Source organism: Camponotus floridanus, unplaced genomic scaffold (genome assembly GCF_003227725.1).
Source record: "Camponotus floridanus strain SB8 unplaced genomic scaffold, Cflo_v7.5 scaffold3, whole genome shotgun sequence".
Lineage (NCBI taxonomy): Eukaryota > Metazoa > Arthropoda > Insecta > Hymenoptera > Formicidae > Camponotus > Camponotus floridanus.
The window spans coordinates 116,203-131,850 of NW_020229436.1; the positions used below are offsets into that span (position 1 = coordinate 116,203).

Here is a 15,648-nt window from a genome sequence, read left to right on the forward strand (position 1 = left end):
CATTTATATACATTATAAACGCACAGCGGCCAAGTACAAACGACGTGAAAAAGAAAAAAAAATATTCCCCGTGCATTCGACAAGAAAACTCACCCCGTTCGCGTCATGTTTGATCAATTGTAAAATGCGATAAAATGTTATGGATCTTTTCGAGAGGAAATAATGCACAAATTTCGATGGAGCTGCGGATCAAGGGGGGAAACGCGCGCGCGTGAGACGAGATTTATTTATGGCGCTTCGCTGTATCTCTCAAACGATATATTTTTCGCTCCGCGTTTATTTTCAGATATACATATGCACGTCCGCGTGCGAGTTCGCGACGGAAAACCAAAGCTCTCGTATTTTACAATAACGCTCCCGTCCCACCATACGAGAAGCGGATTTATTTATTCAAGTGTCACGGCGATAGTGTCGTCCCCCCGATATAGAATAAAAGAGAAGCAAATGTGCGAAACATGTCAAGATATAATATAGTATATCGATTCTTCAGATTTTTCCATTTAGACGTGAATGATAATTTTATCGCGTCCTCGTCATCTTTTAATTCTCTTTCTCAAGATTCTATTGAATTTTTCAATTAATAAAATGAAAGAGTTAAATTTCGAAAGGGCTTAGATATTTTTTTACGGTAAAAAAGTCTTGCTTGTTTTAGAATCCTTCACACATCGTACTTTAAAAAGATTATTGACATAAAAAGTAAATTAAACCTTTCAAGCAATCGTATCACTTTCGAAGGAATTTGCATTGATTATTTATTAATGTATCTTGAGTTTTTGTCGCAACTCTCTCTTGATAATCTAAAGTGCTTTTTTTCTTACTACAACCTTCCACAGCTTTTAGGCGAAATTTTTTCCATCGCACGCAACGAAATGGAACGTAGCATTTACGCGTGCACGTGCACGTATCGTACGCAATATCGTTTCGTTTCAGTCCGCTCGCGTTCTATGCATATGGACTTATGTAATTGATTCGGCTGCCGACTCTCATCTCGCCGCGAATGAATTAGGTGCGTACGAGCGTCACGCGTCGCCGCCGCCGACGAAGATACCGATCGGAGGAGGGTCTGTGCTCGAACTCGTGGCTAACGAGCTGCCGGAAACTGGTATTACATATATGTATACATCTTCCGGCCGGAATGACTCGAAAGAGAGAAAGGAAATTCTCTTGTTGTTCTTGCACTTAACATGTTTCCCGTTCTTACACGGTAATCTAATGCGAGAAAAAAGTCAACGAATTTAATTCAGTTCGTTGTTTCTTAAACAAAGGAAAAACAATACTATATCTCTTTCTTCTTTCCGTTTTTTAGACTCAGTGACAGATATACTTTGTCATTGACGAAAAATGCAAATGAGCTATTAAAGTGTATTATATAAAATATTTGACAGTTGGCAAAAAATGAGTACAGTCACGAATCAATTGGGAGAATAAAGAGAATTTCTTGAAAATTGAACTTTTTGTAAATAAAAATAAACAAGCAAATATCATCTCGCCATTCAATTCGAAATAGATTTTGCTTTAATCAAGTTTCAAACTTAAAAATATCAAGCGATAAAATTGAAAAAGTTGTGATTTGTCATTGATGAAAAATGCGAAACAATGAGTAATGGCGCTAAAGTGTGTTATATAGAATAAAGTTGGCAGAGAGTGAGTATACCTTCTTTTTGGAATTAAAAATATTTAGTTTTTTGGCCACGAATCAACTGAGAAAATAAAGAGATCTCGAAAATGAAACTTTCTGGATAAAAACAAACAAGTGAATATCATTCACCATTCAATTGTAAATAAATTTTGTCGGAATAAAATTTGGAGAAACTTTAGAAATATCGAGCGAATAAAATGGGTAAATATCGCAGGAAACAGCGTTCGGCGTCGAAGTCACTTACCTTCGGTTCCGTCTTCATCTTCTTCGCCGGAGGACTGGCGGCAGTGTCCATGGCCTCCTCGGCGGGCGTGGTGAGCGGCGGGCCCGGGACCGCGGCGACCTTGGTCTGTTCCGGCTTGGCCGCCGCGCCGGTCGCCGTCGCGCTCGCCGGACTCGGGGGCGGACAGGGCGCCGCCGCGCTGGTCGCGGGCGGGCCGGGGCCCTGGGACACGGAGAAACCCGTCCTCGAGCTGGGCGGTGGTCCCTGGGTCTGTTGCGGCGCCGTGGCGGCCGGGGTCGGGCCCTGAGACTGCGTCGCGCCGCCGGCCGAGTTCTGGCCTTGGGGCGTCGGTCGCGCGGTGCCGTTCATCTCCGGCTTGATCTGCTGAGGCGTGTGATTGCTCTGCGGCTTGTCGTGCTTGTCTCGCGCCTTGTCGCGCCGATGACCGCTCGAGCCGCGTTTGGATCCGGCGGTGGACGAGGGCGCGGCGCCCCCGGCGCCGGCGGCCGACGCCGGCGAGTGACTCGGCTTGGACTTGTTGGAGGAGGACGACTGGCCGCCGCCGCCGGCCGCGCCGCATTCCGAGTTCTGCGAGTTCTGGGCGATCGCGGCCGACGCGGAGGCCGAGCCGGCGATCGAGGACGAGGACGTCGAGGAGGCGGCGGTGCCGTTGTTCGAGTCCTGGGACGAGGCGGTGCCGTTGATCTCGTTGGACTTGACGATCTCGTGTTTGGCCTCGCTCGTCTTGGTGCCGGGCTTGGTGCGTTTGATCTTCATCTTGAGGCCCTTGTCGACGGTGGCCGAGTGTTCAACGGCCATCTTGCCGGGATTTCCGGCGTTACCGTGGACGGCGTTTACGCCGCTCACGTTGACGCCCGACGCTTGCTTGTTACCGGGGCCGGTGACCACGGATGACGCGGTGCCGTTCGCGTTGCCGGTACCGTTCGCGTTCCCGGCGCCGTTCGCGCCGGCGTTACCGCTACCGGGACTGTTGGAGCGCGCCGACGAGTTGACGCCGCACGAGGAGGACGTTGACGACGACGATGAAGACGACGAGGAGGACGACGACAACGACGACGAAGTGGACGACGAAGATTGGCCGCTGGCGTTCGCGCCAGCCGACGGGACGGACGAGGAGTTGGAGGAGTTGAGGCTCGTTGAGTTTTGTAACTGATGATGATTCGCGTTATTCGGTGCCGATGCTGCCGAGGCAGGCGTAGAAGCCATGCCTGTCCCCGAGCTCAATTTCTCGTCCCTCGTCTTCTCAATGTCCGCATCAAGATCGATTATCAGGTCACCTATGCCGATGTCCCATTCGTTGTCGTCGTACTCAAAGTTATTGGTCGCATTCGTCGCGGCCGGATCCAGTTCACCGGCGTTAGCAGCCACTGTGCTTGCTTTATTAGGCTCGCGCTGCTGGCCCGACGATGACGACGACAACGACGACGACGATAATGATGACGACGACGAGGATGACTTGTCTCGACCCTGATGATGATGATGGTGGTGATGATGGTGATGATGATGGTGATGATGATGGTGACGATGATCGCGGTGTTCCCTGCCGATCAGCGCTCTCTCCTGTCTCTTCGATTGACCACCGGCGCTGTTGTTGCCCAAGCCGTTGTTGTTGTTGTTGCTGTTGCTGTTGCTGCTGCTACCGTTACTGGGGTTGCCGTTACCGCCACCGCTACTATTACTACTGCTACTACTACTAGCACCACCACCACCGACGCACGGAGATGGTCCTTTGCGGTTTACGTTAGGGAGGCGACCGCCTAGTGGCGTGGTCGCCATGCCCTTGGAAACGTTTCCCCGGCGCCCGCCAGCCTGGTCACCGACTGCCCGCCTTTTCTCACTTTGGATCCCGAGTAGCAATCGTAGCGTGCGCGACTACACGCGTTATCATTACCCCGACCACCGCCCGCGAGACGCGCCTCGTCCATCGAACACATCACTCACTCTCTCGCGGCTACTCTAGCTCGACGTAATTCGCGATATATCCGGCCGAATCTCTCTTTTCTCGTCCCCCTGCGTCCTCCTTCCTATCCACCTTGAGCTCTTTTCACCGCTTTTTCACTTGCTTCTGTCGTTAATTCTTACTCGTGCAACCCCGCGATACCTCTATCCACCACTCCTAGACACTCCGACGACGCACTAATTCCCGAGACACGACACTACGATCACAGCCACTCCTACCCCTCCCCCTCGACGCGATCACGAACACCCCACTCGACACCATTCGTGATTACTTTCGACGTTGTAGGCGAATCTCGGCGATCATCCGTGCATTCCCGACACTCCTCTCTCCACCTGTCTTCCGCTTGTCGCGAGTTAAGCCATGTCGGGGATACTCCCGGTCGGCCTGGCGTCAGCCTAGCGTGCGGTTCTTCCCTTCGATCTCCCGATGGAACCGCGCTTCGGCTGAACGACGTGCTTCCGATCTGTAACACGATTAATTTCAATGATTACCTTCACGTCGACGTTGTATGAATGTATAACGATTGCACTTAACCAAGATTATTTCCTTCAAATAGTCCTTCCCCCTTGGATGTTCTCTCGCTCGTTACCTAATTTCAGCCAATTTATTCAATTGAATTATTGCAGATATAAGATGTCAGAATCTGAAAGCTGCGTTTTATCTATCTCGAGAAAAAGACGTATCATTGTCTGATATTTTAAGAATGGTTCTATCTCTCATATGATGTGGCAACAAATACCACAGAGATGTAGCAACTACGCAATGTAATGAGCCTAGCGCAGTCTGTTCCATTTTCTTTGTAAAACAACATCGAGATATATCTTGTCGGCGCATCAACTTGATAGATATGCCGCTAGCACGAGACGCATTCCAGCGGTGTAATTATTATTTTAAAAAGAAGCCGACAAACCACGTTTACCTCAGTACCATATAATATCCCGTCTTACGATACAACTTGCCATTATACAATTTTGCTATATACAACTGATTACATTGTTGGTATTTTAATTATTGACTCTTATATCTCTTGTCGTAGAGTAAAAATTACAAATAATTACAAGTTATATCTTGAAGTACATCGCGATCACTGAAAGAATTGTATAATATAAAAATATATTGAACATTATATGTGCGATTAAAATTTTTCTACTCGATATACATTTTATTATTTTTTTATAATTTTTTACTTAACAATTATATATAATTTTTCGAAAAAAAGGGCTCAAAATTATGCAACAAAGTGTGGATTAAAAAGCTAAAATTAGAATTAAAATTAGAAATAAAATTATCTACTAGGGGAGCTTATGAGTCATGATACGAGAGCTCGACATCCGTTTGAGAATTCAACGATTCCAATTAATTTGGCAGCGCTAATTTGGCACCGCGGCTGGCCAGCTGGAAAGACTTACGCGCGTCGCTTTGTAGTTGCATTGCTTTCATAAACAATGCTCGATAGGGGGATAAGTCTTCGGGGGCATTTGGTCGACAGCCAATAACCAGCGCCGCGTACGCCGCATACTCTTGGGAGAACCCAAGAACAAGCGTAAACCGGGTGTGTTGTTAGCTTCGATATAACGACATGTTTAGAGACCCGCTCTATCCGATCGCCGCCTCCTCCTCCTTCTTCCTCCTTCCTCCTCTTTACCTTCCGGCTTTCACCCCGGGCGCGTACAACGCGAGGCAATCTCCTCGCCTCTCCCCCTCCCTTTCTCCCAGGGGCGCTCTCTCTGTTTCGCACCTACAAATTGGTATTCCCACTTAGAGAGGAATTCGTGTCAGGGAACGATTAATTTTACCGGCGGCATTTTGGCCACCGTCCAACCGCCCCGCGTCAGTAACGACCGGTGCGAGAAAGAGAAACGAGGAAATTTAGACGAAGAGAGAGATATATGTATATAGACAATCTTTCGATTGAAAGAGAGAGAGAAAGAGAATAGCAGAATTCATTTCGTGTTCTGTAAAACCGAGCCCTCTCGGAACATTATACGCGATATACGACTGCTACACATGTGGTGGTGAATGTGGTCGATGCGCAGGAAATAAAAGAAGACAACGGATGACGAAATATTGCGTGCCAGAAAAAAAATAATCTGAGATAAAAAATGAGATTTACGGCTGATAACAGTTTTGTAAATGTATACGTTGCTTAAATCCCGTCGATCGATCCATAACTTTTATATAAAAAAATAGAACGATCAAATAACAAAATAATAATTTATGGTAAAAGATAAATAATCGAGCAGTGACTTCTGTAAAGCAAAGTAAAGCATATTGATATAAATTATTCAAGAATGATTTGTCATATTTTTCTTGATAGAAAATGCAATACTTTAACGCGCAGATTAATTTTTATAAGATTCATTATGAATTATCGGTTTATGAAATTAATCTTTATAACAAATTTTTTTAAACTAAAAATTATAATTTATGAGAAAATATAAAAAAAATTTATATATAATAATCAGTCTAAACTCTTTTAAAATAATAACACTCTATATGACAGCAAATTTTGATGTAAATTCTCGTAAAAATTTTATTGGACAAGATAAAATTCTAAGAATCTACATTTTATATATATTCTGTGATGAGAAAATTAATAAATTTCTCATAATTTCTTATAATTATTTATTATAATTTACTCGCGCGCATAAAATTTATAATTATTATTTCAAGTTACATTGTAAGTGTAAAATTTTTTATCCGACAGATTAAAACTCGTGTCAGGGATTTCATGTAACAATTTCATTCAGTACCGAGTTCAGTAAGCAAAATGTGTATCATAATTTATATTTTCGCAGATCAGCTCTACTCATGTCACGGGGAAAGGTAATATATATCCGGGAGTTAATCGAGAGAAGAAGCGGAAGTCGCGAAATCACACGATCGCGACGGGGCCGGGAACTTGCCCCGGTCTTAAGTTACACCGTAGCCGCATTAAGTTACAAGATTAATCGCGCGACTTCGAAGGAGTTCCGCGACGAAAATAATATCCGGTGCCATTTATACCGGGAGTGGGATAAAGACGAGTCGTTAAGGCGAGAACGGGGCGCTTGCTTTCGCCGCTCGCCGGTCTCGTAACAATTCCACGAATGGAGATTGACGGCATTCCTGGGAGAACAATTGGTAAGCCCGAACTATTCCGTACTGTGGGCGCAGCATTCTGGCGAACCTCGATCGTAATGACGTCAATGAAGTCCACCACCGAGATCTGCCGAGGGAGAATTTACCTTGTTAACGGAGTTGAGTTAACTCGCGAATACTTGGATTTAAGACAGATTACAGCTAACGAAATGCGTTTAGGAAATGGGATCGATATTCCACGGGGATTAATATTTTGTAAAGAAAATTTCTCAATAAAAAAGAAAATTAACGAAAGGAAATAAAAGATGAATACACACACTTTATATCAAAATTCTGCGAAACAATTAAAGCTTTTTGTAAAGCATGATGTTTAAAATATTGTTTTTATCGCAAGTAATGTATCGATCGGATTCTATTGGAATATTTTACGATATTACGCGATATAATTAATATAAGTATACGAAAAATTTTCGATATTATTTTATTATTAAAAAAATTCCAGATCTCTCTTTTTTTCCTCCCTTTATTCTCTTTTTATTATCTCTGTAATTATATATATGTACAAAGAAAAGAACTCAGTTAATATTCAAATCAGTAACAAAGCTTTTATTCAATGCGCTCGTTGTAAACTTCACTAAGCAAACTCACTCGAGTACAGTTAAATTTGGATTTAATTTTTCAACAAGCAATACACACATACACTACTTCGCACATAGATAGAACTTTAAAAGAACATTAATCTAAAGAATTAATCAAATGTGTTGGAACGGACGCGTTAATAAAGAAACAAAAGTTCTCCTCTCGGCGCAGCTAGTTTATTCTCTTTGTTTTGCAGAGAACGAGCTTCGTATTAAAACATGTAGCTCGACAGCGAGCAGAGAGAAGGAGTCATCGTTTATGCTAACGAGTGCTGCTGCTACTGCTGCTGCTGCTATACTTCCTCCAAAGTGAGGACCGCGTAATGAGTTTACTTAAACGAGCTGAAGATTAAGATCTTAACTGCGTTTTGTATTAAATTTATCGCTAATACCCCTATTAAAATACTCACACAGATGCGCTCTATCTGCATCTAACGCGAAGAAACTCATCTCGACGATAATACTAGAGCACCCTTAGACCCAATCTAAATGATCGATTTAAATGAGAAATTGTAAAAACAAACAAAAGAAAAATAGATATTGATATGAAAGAAAAAAAGAAATTGCTAAAAGCGCAAAATTTATTGCAACGTTGAAAATTTTATAATTTTTTAAGCACCATTTAATTTCACGATAAGTTTCTAATTTTTAAAATTTTCAAGATTAACTATATTTCCATTTTATTTGAAAGATAGCGAAATATTCCACTAAGTGTTCATCATGCGCGCAAAAAAATATTCATGTCAAAATTAAATTAAATAAAAATTCTATTAAATTCAAGATGGAAGAGTCCATAAACAATGTACATAGGTCATTAATCAGAAACATTTTAATATTTTCCTCGCTCTTTTTCATTTCGCGTGTAATACAGTCGGGGACTTAATTTTACACATTATGCCTCACTAAGATGATTAATGACGTTCCCGAGCAACGGCAAATGGTACTAATTCTGGTAATAATGCTGGTTTTCAACGAAGCGTGTGGTACGCTCTGTGCTTTTCGAGTCCAAAACGCATAAATTCGGATTGCTGCACCGAGCATATCCAATTGAATTCTAATTACGGCGTGTTAATATTTCATTACACTTGTCCGTCGTGACTGGCGAGGCGCGCTACGCGGAGAGCAACGTTGAATAATTGAACGATCATGGAAAGCGGAATGAGGAAAGCCTATTTCCTTTCTAGGCAAGTGCGCAACGCGATTGTTGCGACGGTTCTGCCGTCTCCGAGAGAGCAATGTTGTGTTCACCATCGCCGTAATGCTATTCTTCGACTAAAGTGTCGTTCACACGAGAACCGCCATCAAGATAGAACATTTTGTATCGAGTCCGACTTTTAATTGGCTCAATTTTTGCACACGATTCTCAAAATTGGAAAATAAAAGTAAAATGTTTAAATGTGTTTGTGTGTTTATTTCATAAAGTCAAATAAATTGTAGTAAATTGTAGTAAATAATAAAATTAATAATTCTTGACAGAAAAGAATATTAAAAATATTTATAAAACTATTAAAAAACAAATTATACGACAATTCAATTACTACACTTTTAATATTGTATTATTAAGTTAAATTTACTTGTTCCAAGTAATAAATATTCAATGAAGCACATGTGAAAGATATATTTCGATTAAAAAATGTCTACAATGTATTTGACGTTCTGCAAAACAAAATAGTAGCAAATGTTTCTTTGAATGAATTCTATGTGAACGACACTTAAGCGGCTGCTGCTTACACGCGTGCTCAATCTTCTTTATTACAGCTGCGAGGCTCGCTATTTCCACGTCGCTCATACTTGCTTCTGAGCCGTAATGGCGAGATGTATTCGCCGCCATTCGCTTCGTCTTATTTCCCTCCCTTTCCGTTTTATTCTATTTTTCACATGCTTCAACGCCATTGTTCACAGCGAATACAAACGTACGCTGACACGGAGTTGCATAGAACTGAATTTATAACCGAAGAGTCGAGAGGCAATTAAAGTCCGTTACAATTTACTCTGAAGAAAACGCTGTCATACAAACTGTAAGATGTTTGAGTCTGCTTATCTTTCTCTTATCTCTTATGTTTGCCGAATTAAAAACAGATTTCTCGATGTATATTTTATGCTTATCGTTAAAAATAGCAGAGAGACAAAAATACTGACTGCGTATAACTGACTGTAGATTTTATCTTTTTTTGGAATGTAAAATATTAAAGATTTCTGAAGAATTTCCATGAGATTTCGCGCGAATATCTCGGGTATAAATTCGGGCGGTACAGAAAAAACTTGAGAAGAACTACGAGAATTATTGAGTGACTGCGAGAAACGCTGTTCACCTAATAAAACATACACATCATAATAACGAGTGTCACACATTTCTATTTATATATTTTTGTCGAAATAAAACTGTCAATATGTTAATGACAACCTTGTTGCAAGTTAATTCTCAAAATCGGCTTGCACATCTTCTTTCTCTCTCATACACGTATATACGTGTATACAGTTATTCAAGACTGGGATCGATATATATCGACAATTTTAATATTTTGAATGCTATGCGGATATTCAATGAAATCTAAAGCACAGGATTTATGTCAATTTTTTTTACGATTTTTTTGTCGCAACTAATTCAAATGTAATTAAAATTTTTCTTTAAATATATTAAAAAGAAATTCCAAATATAACTAATAAATATAATATAACTACAATATAATATAAATATAACTAATACTGCAACTGGAATCCCTACGACATTACAGCAAGAAAAATTAATTAATTATAAAGTTCAAATTATATTCTTATTAGAATCGTAATAAGACTATGGTCGGTAGATTTCGAGAATTCTTTTTAAGCTGCAAAACAAAGTTAAAAATTCCGTCGCAAACAGAAAAGCTTATTGCACATCTCGCCGACTTCATTTTTCCTTCCTCCTCTCCATTTTCCGCTTTTCCGTGGTCACGCGGAGACGCAATAGACGCGACACCGATGCATAAACCACCGCCGCCGGGGCTTTCATGCTTTCATGAAAGCGCCCCGAAACAAGGAGCCGCGCAGAGCATCCGCCGACACAGAGAAAATCGCTCTCTCTCGCTCGATGTACCGCAATTTCGACCCTTCGCAACTTTGCGACGTACATACGTAGGATGCACATACCCGTTGGCCATGCGTTAATGCGGCCGTGGCTGCCACGCAACTCTGCAAAAGCTGCTTTTCCACGATACACACGAATCTCTCTCTTCCATCGCGAATGCGCCGTCCTTATTATTACGCGTTTTCGCGGCTCACTTCCAATTTATTAGTATTCTGTGAGGGAGGTATTCGTGCCGTTTCGTAAGCGTCATTATTTTAATGAATAATCGGAGCGTTGAATCTTTAGCACATTTCCTGATTTTAATCCTCAGCTTTGAGGATGCGCGTGAAAAGTGTATTTTATTTCGATTTCAAAATAAAACATTTATAGGATTTCTTCTTAAAAATGTTAAATTAAAATATCTCATAAATCTGTTTTTTAGTCATCCTATCTTTATAACATTTTACGTCGAATATTGTGAGAAATATTTTACATAAAAAAATAGGATGCTACAGATTTACATAAAAAAATAGGATGCCTCTACTTGAAAAAATAAAGATAATCTCTGAAGCGCCTCCACTCTTACTAAAAAAAATACTATTAACATGTTATAGTCCTCTTGATATCGTATAACTTCCGTAATAATTTTTTTATAACAATTTTTTCAAAATAGAGAAAATATTCTAAGTGGACAAAAGAATTACTGTCTCACCCTATATATATATATATATATATAATATATATATATATATATATATATATAAGACAAACAATAGGGTTTCTAAAAATTGATTCAACGACACATAAATTTCGATAATTTATAATCGCCATCTGACGCTTTTTCACGAAAGAATTCATCGCAAAGTGGAATCGCGTCGATGTCAAGAATAAAAGATTACATCGTGGCATATTTCCAATTTTTTATTATTATTCTGTAAAGCTGGTATTCATTCATAAGTGATTATTACTTCGATGTATAATCGGCGTTGAATTTTTAGAGCAATTATTAATTTTAATCCTCTGCATTAAAGATACATGAAAAGTATATTTTATGATTTTAAAATAAAATAGCAGTGATATTACATAACAAATATTTTTAGGATGCAATTTTAAATTACGTCTTTAAAATTGCGGAAGCTTACAATGCTTATTTTGAAAATTGACAATAATATACAGAGTGTTTCATATGATGATGTTTCGGATGATAGTGCACATAAGTGGTGGGCAAAATTTCAGAAATGGATTCCTCATGCTTAGAGAAGAAAAAAAAGTTAATCAACATAGGTCTGGAAATGATTAATTTTTGAGTTATTAAGATTTTTGTAATACACAATTTTGTCTCATTTCTCGTCTTAGAAGTCCTTTCAATCCCAACAATCGTATTGTTCTCCGAAGAGAAGAGTTCTAAAGTCATCGAGGATTTTTTAGCGATCACGTACAGACAAATGAATGAGCACGATGAGCAGCAGTATGATACTCTTTCACGAAAGAATTCGTCGAAAAGTGGAATCACGTCGACACGAGGGTAAAAGGTTTTCATCGTCACGACGATGAGGGAAAAAGAGAGAGAGAGAAAGAGAAAGAGAGAGAGAGAGAGCAAGTGAAAGAGAGAGTTTCCGGAACACTCGAGGAACTTCAATCGCAAACTCATTAGAGGTCCTCGAGAGAGCGCGAGCCGTGGAAGAGCTCATTGCGACGAGATGAAAGGACCGAGGTCGGGGCCGGAAAGTAGTTCGTCGAACAAACAGATTAGCCGGTTCCGCATTCGCGGCTACCACAATGCAACCCGCTACTCATTCATTTACTCTCTTTCTTCGCTGTGTGTACCCTCTTCGCAGGGTCTCGCTATCCGAGAGCTCGACACAGATGTTGTGCCGCCTTGAGAAGAAAAGAGGATGAAGAAAAAAGCGAGAAGGATTTGCGGTCGCCCGACAACGCACGGATAATCCTTGCTAATCAGGCGTGGCTTTTGAAGTAACATACGAGAATTCCGGAATTATATATTTTTGTATTTTTTCGGCGTTTCCGCCTCGTTGCACTGTTGTAGGATGTTATATGAGATTTTTACAAAGTTTCTGACTTCTCTGTAGTTATATAGCATTACCTAGGAATGGTTGCCGACAAAGTCGATTAGTCGCTGTTGTTAACGATTGATCGCAAAGGAAAGCAAAAATAGCTTAATTATAAGTATAATATTTATTAGATGATAAAGTTGGTAAATAAGAGCCAAAGCGCGGTAATTGAAGTGCAAGAAAAAAGAGAGAAATCTTTTTTTTCTTTATTTAATGATATATTTAAAATATTCGCTTTCGTTCGTTGTAATTTATATTAAATACAAATATTTTTTTTCTTCTTTCTTCAATTCGTGCCTTGGATTATTTGTCAATTTTAATTTAATTTAATAATTATTATTTGATAATTATAATAATAATTATTATTACTTTGAGCCAATTTCTTTATTTTTTAAATTTTAATTTTGAGTATAATATAATTTCGCGATAAACGATTATTATATTCACTATTAGATTTGATGTTAAATACAAACGGATGATATAGTGCATAAATTTTATAAAAAAATTTTAATAGAGAAATTAATTTCAATCAATATTGTGGGATAAAGGGAAAAAAGGAAATGCAAAAAATATGGCTACACCTTCTTTTTCAGGTTCGCATTTCAAGACTATGTAAGCATGAGAAAGAAAGTTTATAATGAAATTTGCTTGCTTAACAAAGCATATCTCCGGATGGTCGGAGAACGCCCATTCGTTGGAACACGCTGCTACGAATACTGTATTTCAACATCATATATAACAAAATTATTCTTGTCCGTGGAAAATCACTGAAACAAATTTCTTAATCTTCGAAAACCGCATGGTCATAGAAAAATCTCGAAGAAAAGTGAAAAATGAAAAAGGAAGTGTAAAGAAACGAAGAGCAGAAAGAGAGAGATCGATCTCCCCAGGGGAAAATGGCTATTACTTATTTTGTTGAACATTATAGGCAGAGTAAATTTATTTTCGTAGACTCGTGGGACGAACAAGTTTTCCGTTGATCCATCAATAAGTTGGTCAACTGTTTGATACCTTGATATAGAAGATCGACTCGTGCCAAATACATCAAAGATTATTAGGAGTTTAACTGGCCAAAGTTATCTCGCAAAGCTTACATAAGGAAACTGTATTTAACTAGAAAATTGATCGGAATTACTGAAATTGCATCTTGTGTCAAAATGAGATTGTAATATAATTTTGCAACAATGCTGATTGTATAAAATGTTTGATGATTCGATGATTTAATGCATTTTTTAAATAATATAATTGGCTGATTAAATGAGTACAAATTTAATTTCTATAAAATGTAGGCTATTGTTGTCAAGTTCTTCAATGAAATACGAATCTTTCCAACGCAATTTTGCACGTATTTCCTCGCACAATTGATTACGTCTCTTTTCAAATACGGACGTAGGAGAGTAATTGAGGATCACTGCGCTAAACGGACTACTCTGTGCGATATGTTAACAACGTAGGAACATCAGATCCGATTGCATCGCACAGCCGACGATAGGAATCTGATGCGGGGCCAAACGCGTCCGCTGCCAATACGCGTCACGGCTGAAGTGAAAATATTATTGGAAATCACTTACACGTTTTCAACGCGTTACGAATGGTTGCACACGCTTGCGTAATACACGAACATTTTTTCCCGCGAGACGTATAATGACATTCTTTGATTTCTCTGCGATTCACTTGTAGCTCCCAAGAGAGTTTGTTGAATGGACCATTATATTTCTCAATTGAAAACAACTTGTTATGTTACTTTTACGTAACACGCACGATCATCATTTTACGATAAAAAATAGTACATATAATGACATTTCTGATGTCTCAATTAAATGATCATTTCTAAATATTTATTGACGTTTTATTAGAATCTAAAAAAAAGCTAAACGATCTTATAATTAAAAGAACACTATTATTTTATATAACTTGCACCTTATACAATGTAATAAAATAAACGCATCAATCATATTTTTTATGTGTGTAACTTAATTACAGACGTTAAGTTTTTGTGCAGTTTATTACGTGCCGCAAATAAAAAAAGGCACACATTGTAGTTAAGAAGTTATTATTCCCGAGGCAAACACAGACGTGCTTACGTAACGCGTGATCATTTGTTCTTTTATGATGCGTACAAGTGTTTCCTTTGATTTCATCAATTTAGTTACGGTTACTTATATTTGTAAAGAATCGTTCACTATATTATAAAACTATGCGAGCAGACATTCTGCATAATTGGAAAATTATTACTTTTAACATACGTGTGCTACTTATGCGGTGCATAATTATTTTCCTGTGCTGCAAAACTACATAATTAATATGCGCTGTTTTTTTTTGCTTATAATTATAGCTCTGTGAAATTTTTTAACGAAAATTAAATGAAGGTTAGTCGAATAACTTGATTAGGATAAAGCATTATTCGCTTGCATTTACGCTTGCGTAACATCGATCAATGCAGAAAATAAATTTACGTATAAAAAAACTACTATATCGATTTATTATCCATTTTAGCGGTTTAGATAAGGGAATAAAAATTTTTTCCGAGAAAAGAGAAATTCAGATATAAATTCAGACATGCAATTTACGAGCATATATATTTTTTACAACACATGCAGTGTACCATATCGCCATTGAATTCGCGCGCGGAAATGTTAACGCTGATCGAGGACGTCGTAACACACATTTTCCAATTTATGTCATAGTCATTATATAGTGCTGAATATACGATCGGAGAAGGGGAGGAGAGAGAGAGAGAGAGAGGGGGGGGGACTCCACGTGTTCACGCGCGGAAGATTTTGTCTTCAAACACATGTCTCAGCAAACCAGAGACCGTGCCAAGTCGTTCCGTTCTCGTTTGACAGCAGCTGTTTGAGCATCTTACGAGCGTTCTAAAATATGTGCTTGACCAGCGACTGTCGTTAACCGTGGGAACCGTTCGCGCTCGTGCAAAACCAAATGCGACATTCTCGACCGTTGAATATCG

The 15,648-nt window shown here is 39.4% G+C and overlaps 1 protein-coding gene across 3 annotated transcripts in view; it reads right to left on the reverse strand.

Moving 5' to 3' along the window:
- LOC105257651 (zinc finger protein 608-like) overlaps positions 1-15,648 on the reverse strand; it is a 150,389-nt gene that overhangs the window by 65,510 nt on the left and 69,231 nt on the right. For all 3 annotated transcript variants that reach the window (XM_025410082.1, XM_025410083.1, XM_011268416.2), the window contains one exon: positions 1,884-4,306. In XM_025410082.1, coding sequence (XP_025265867.1) covers positions 1,884-3,659 — 1,776 coding nt within the window. In that variant the 5' untranslated portion in view covers positions 3,660-4,306. The remainder of the gene's footprint in view (positions 1-1,883; positions 4,307-15,648) is intronic.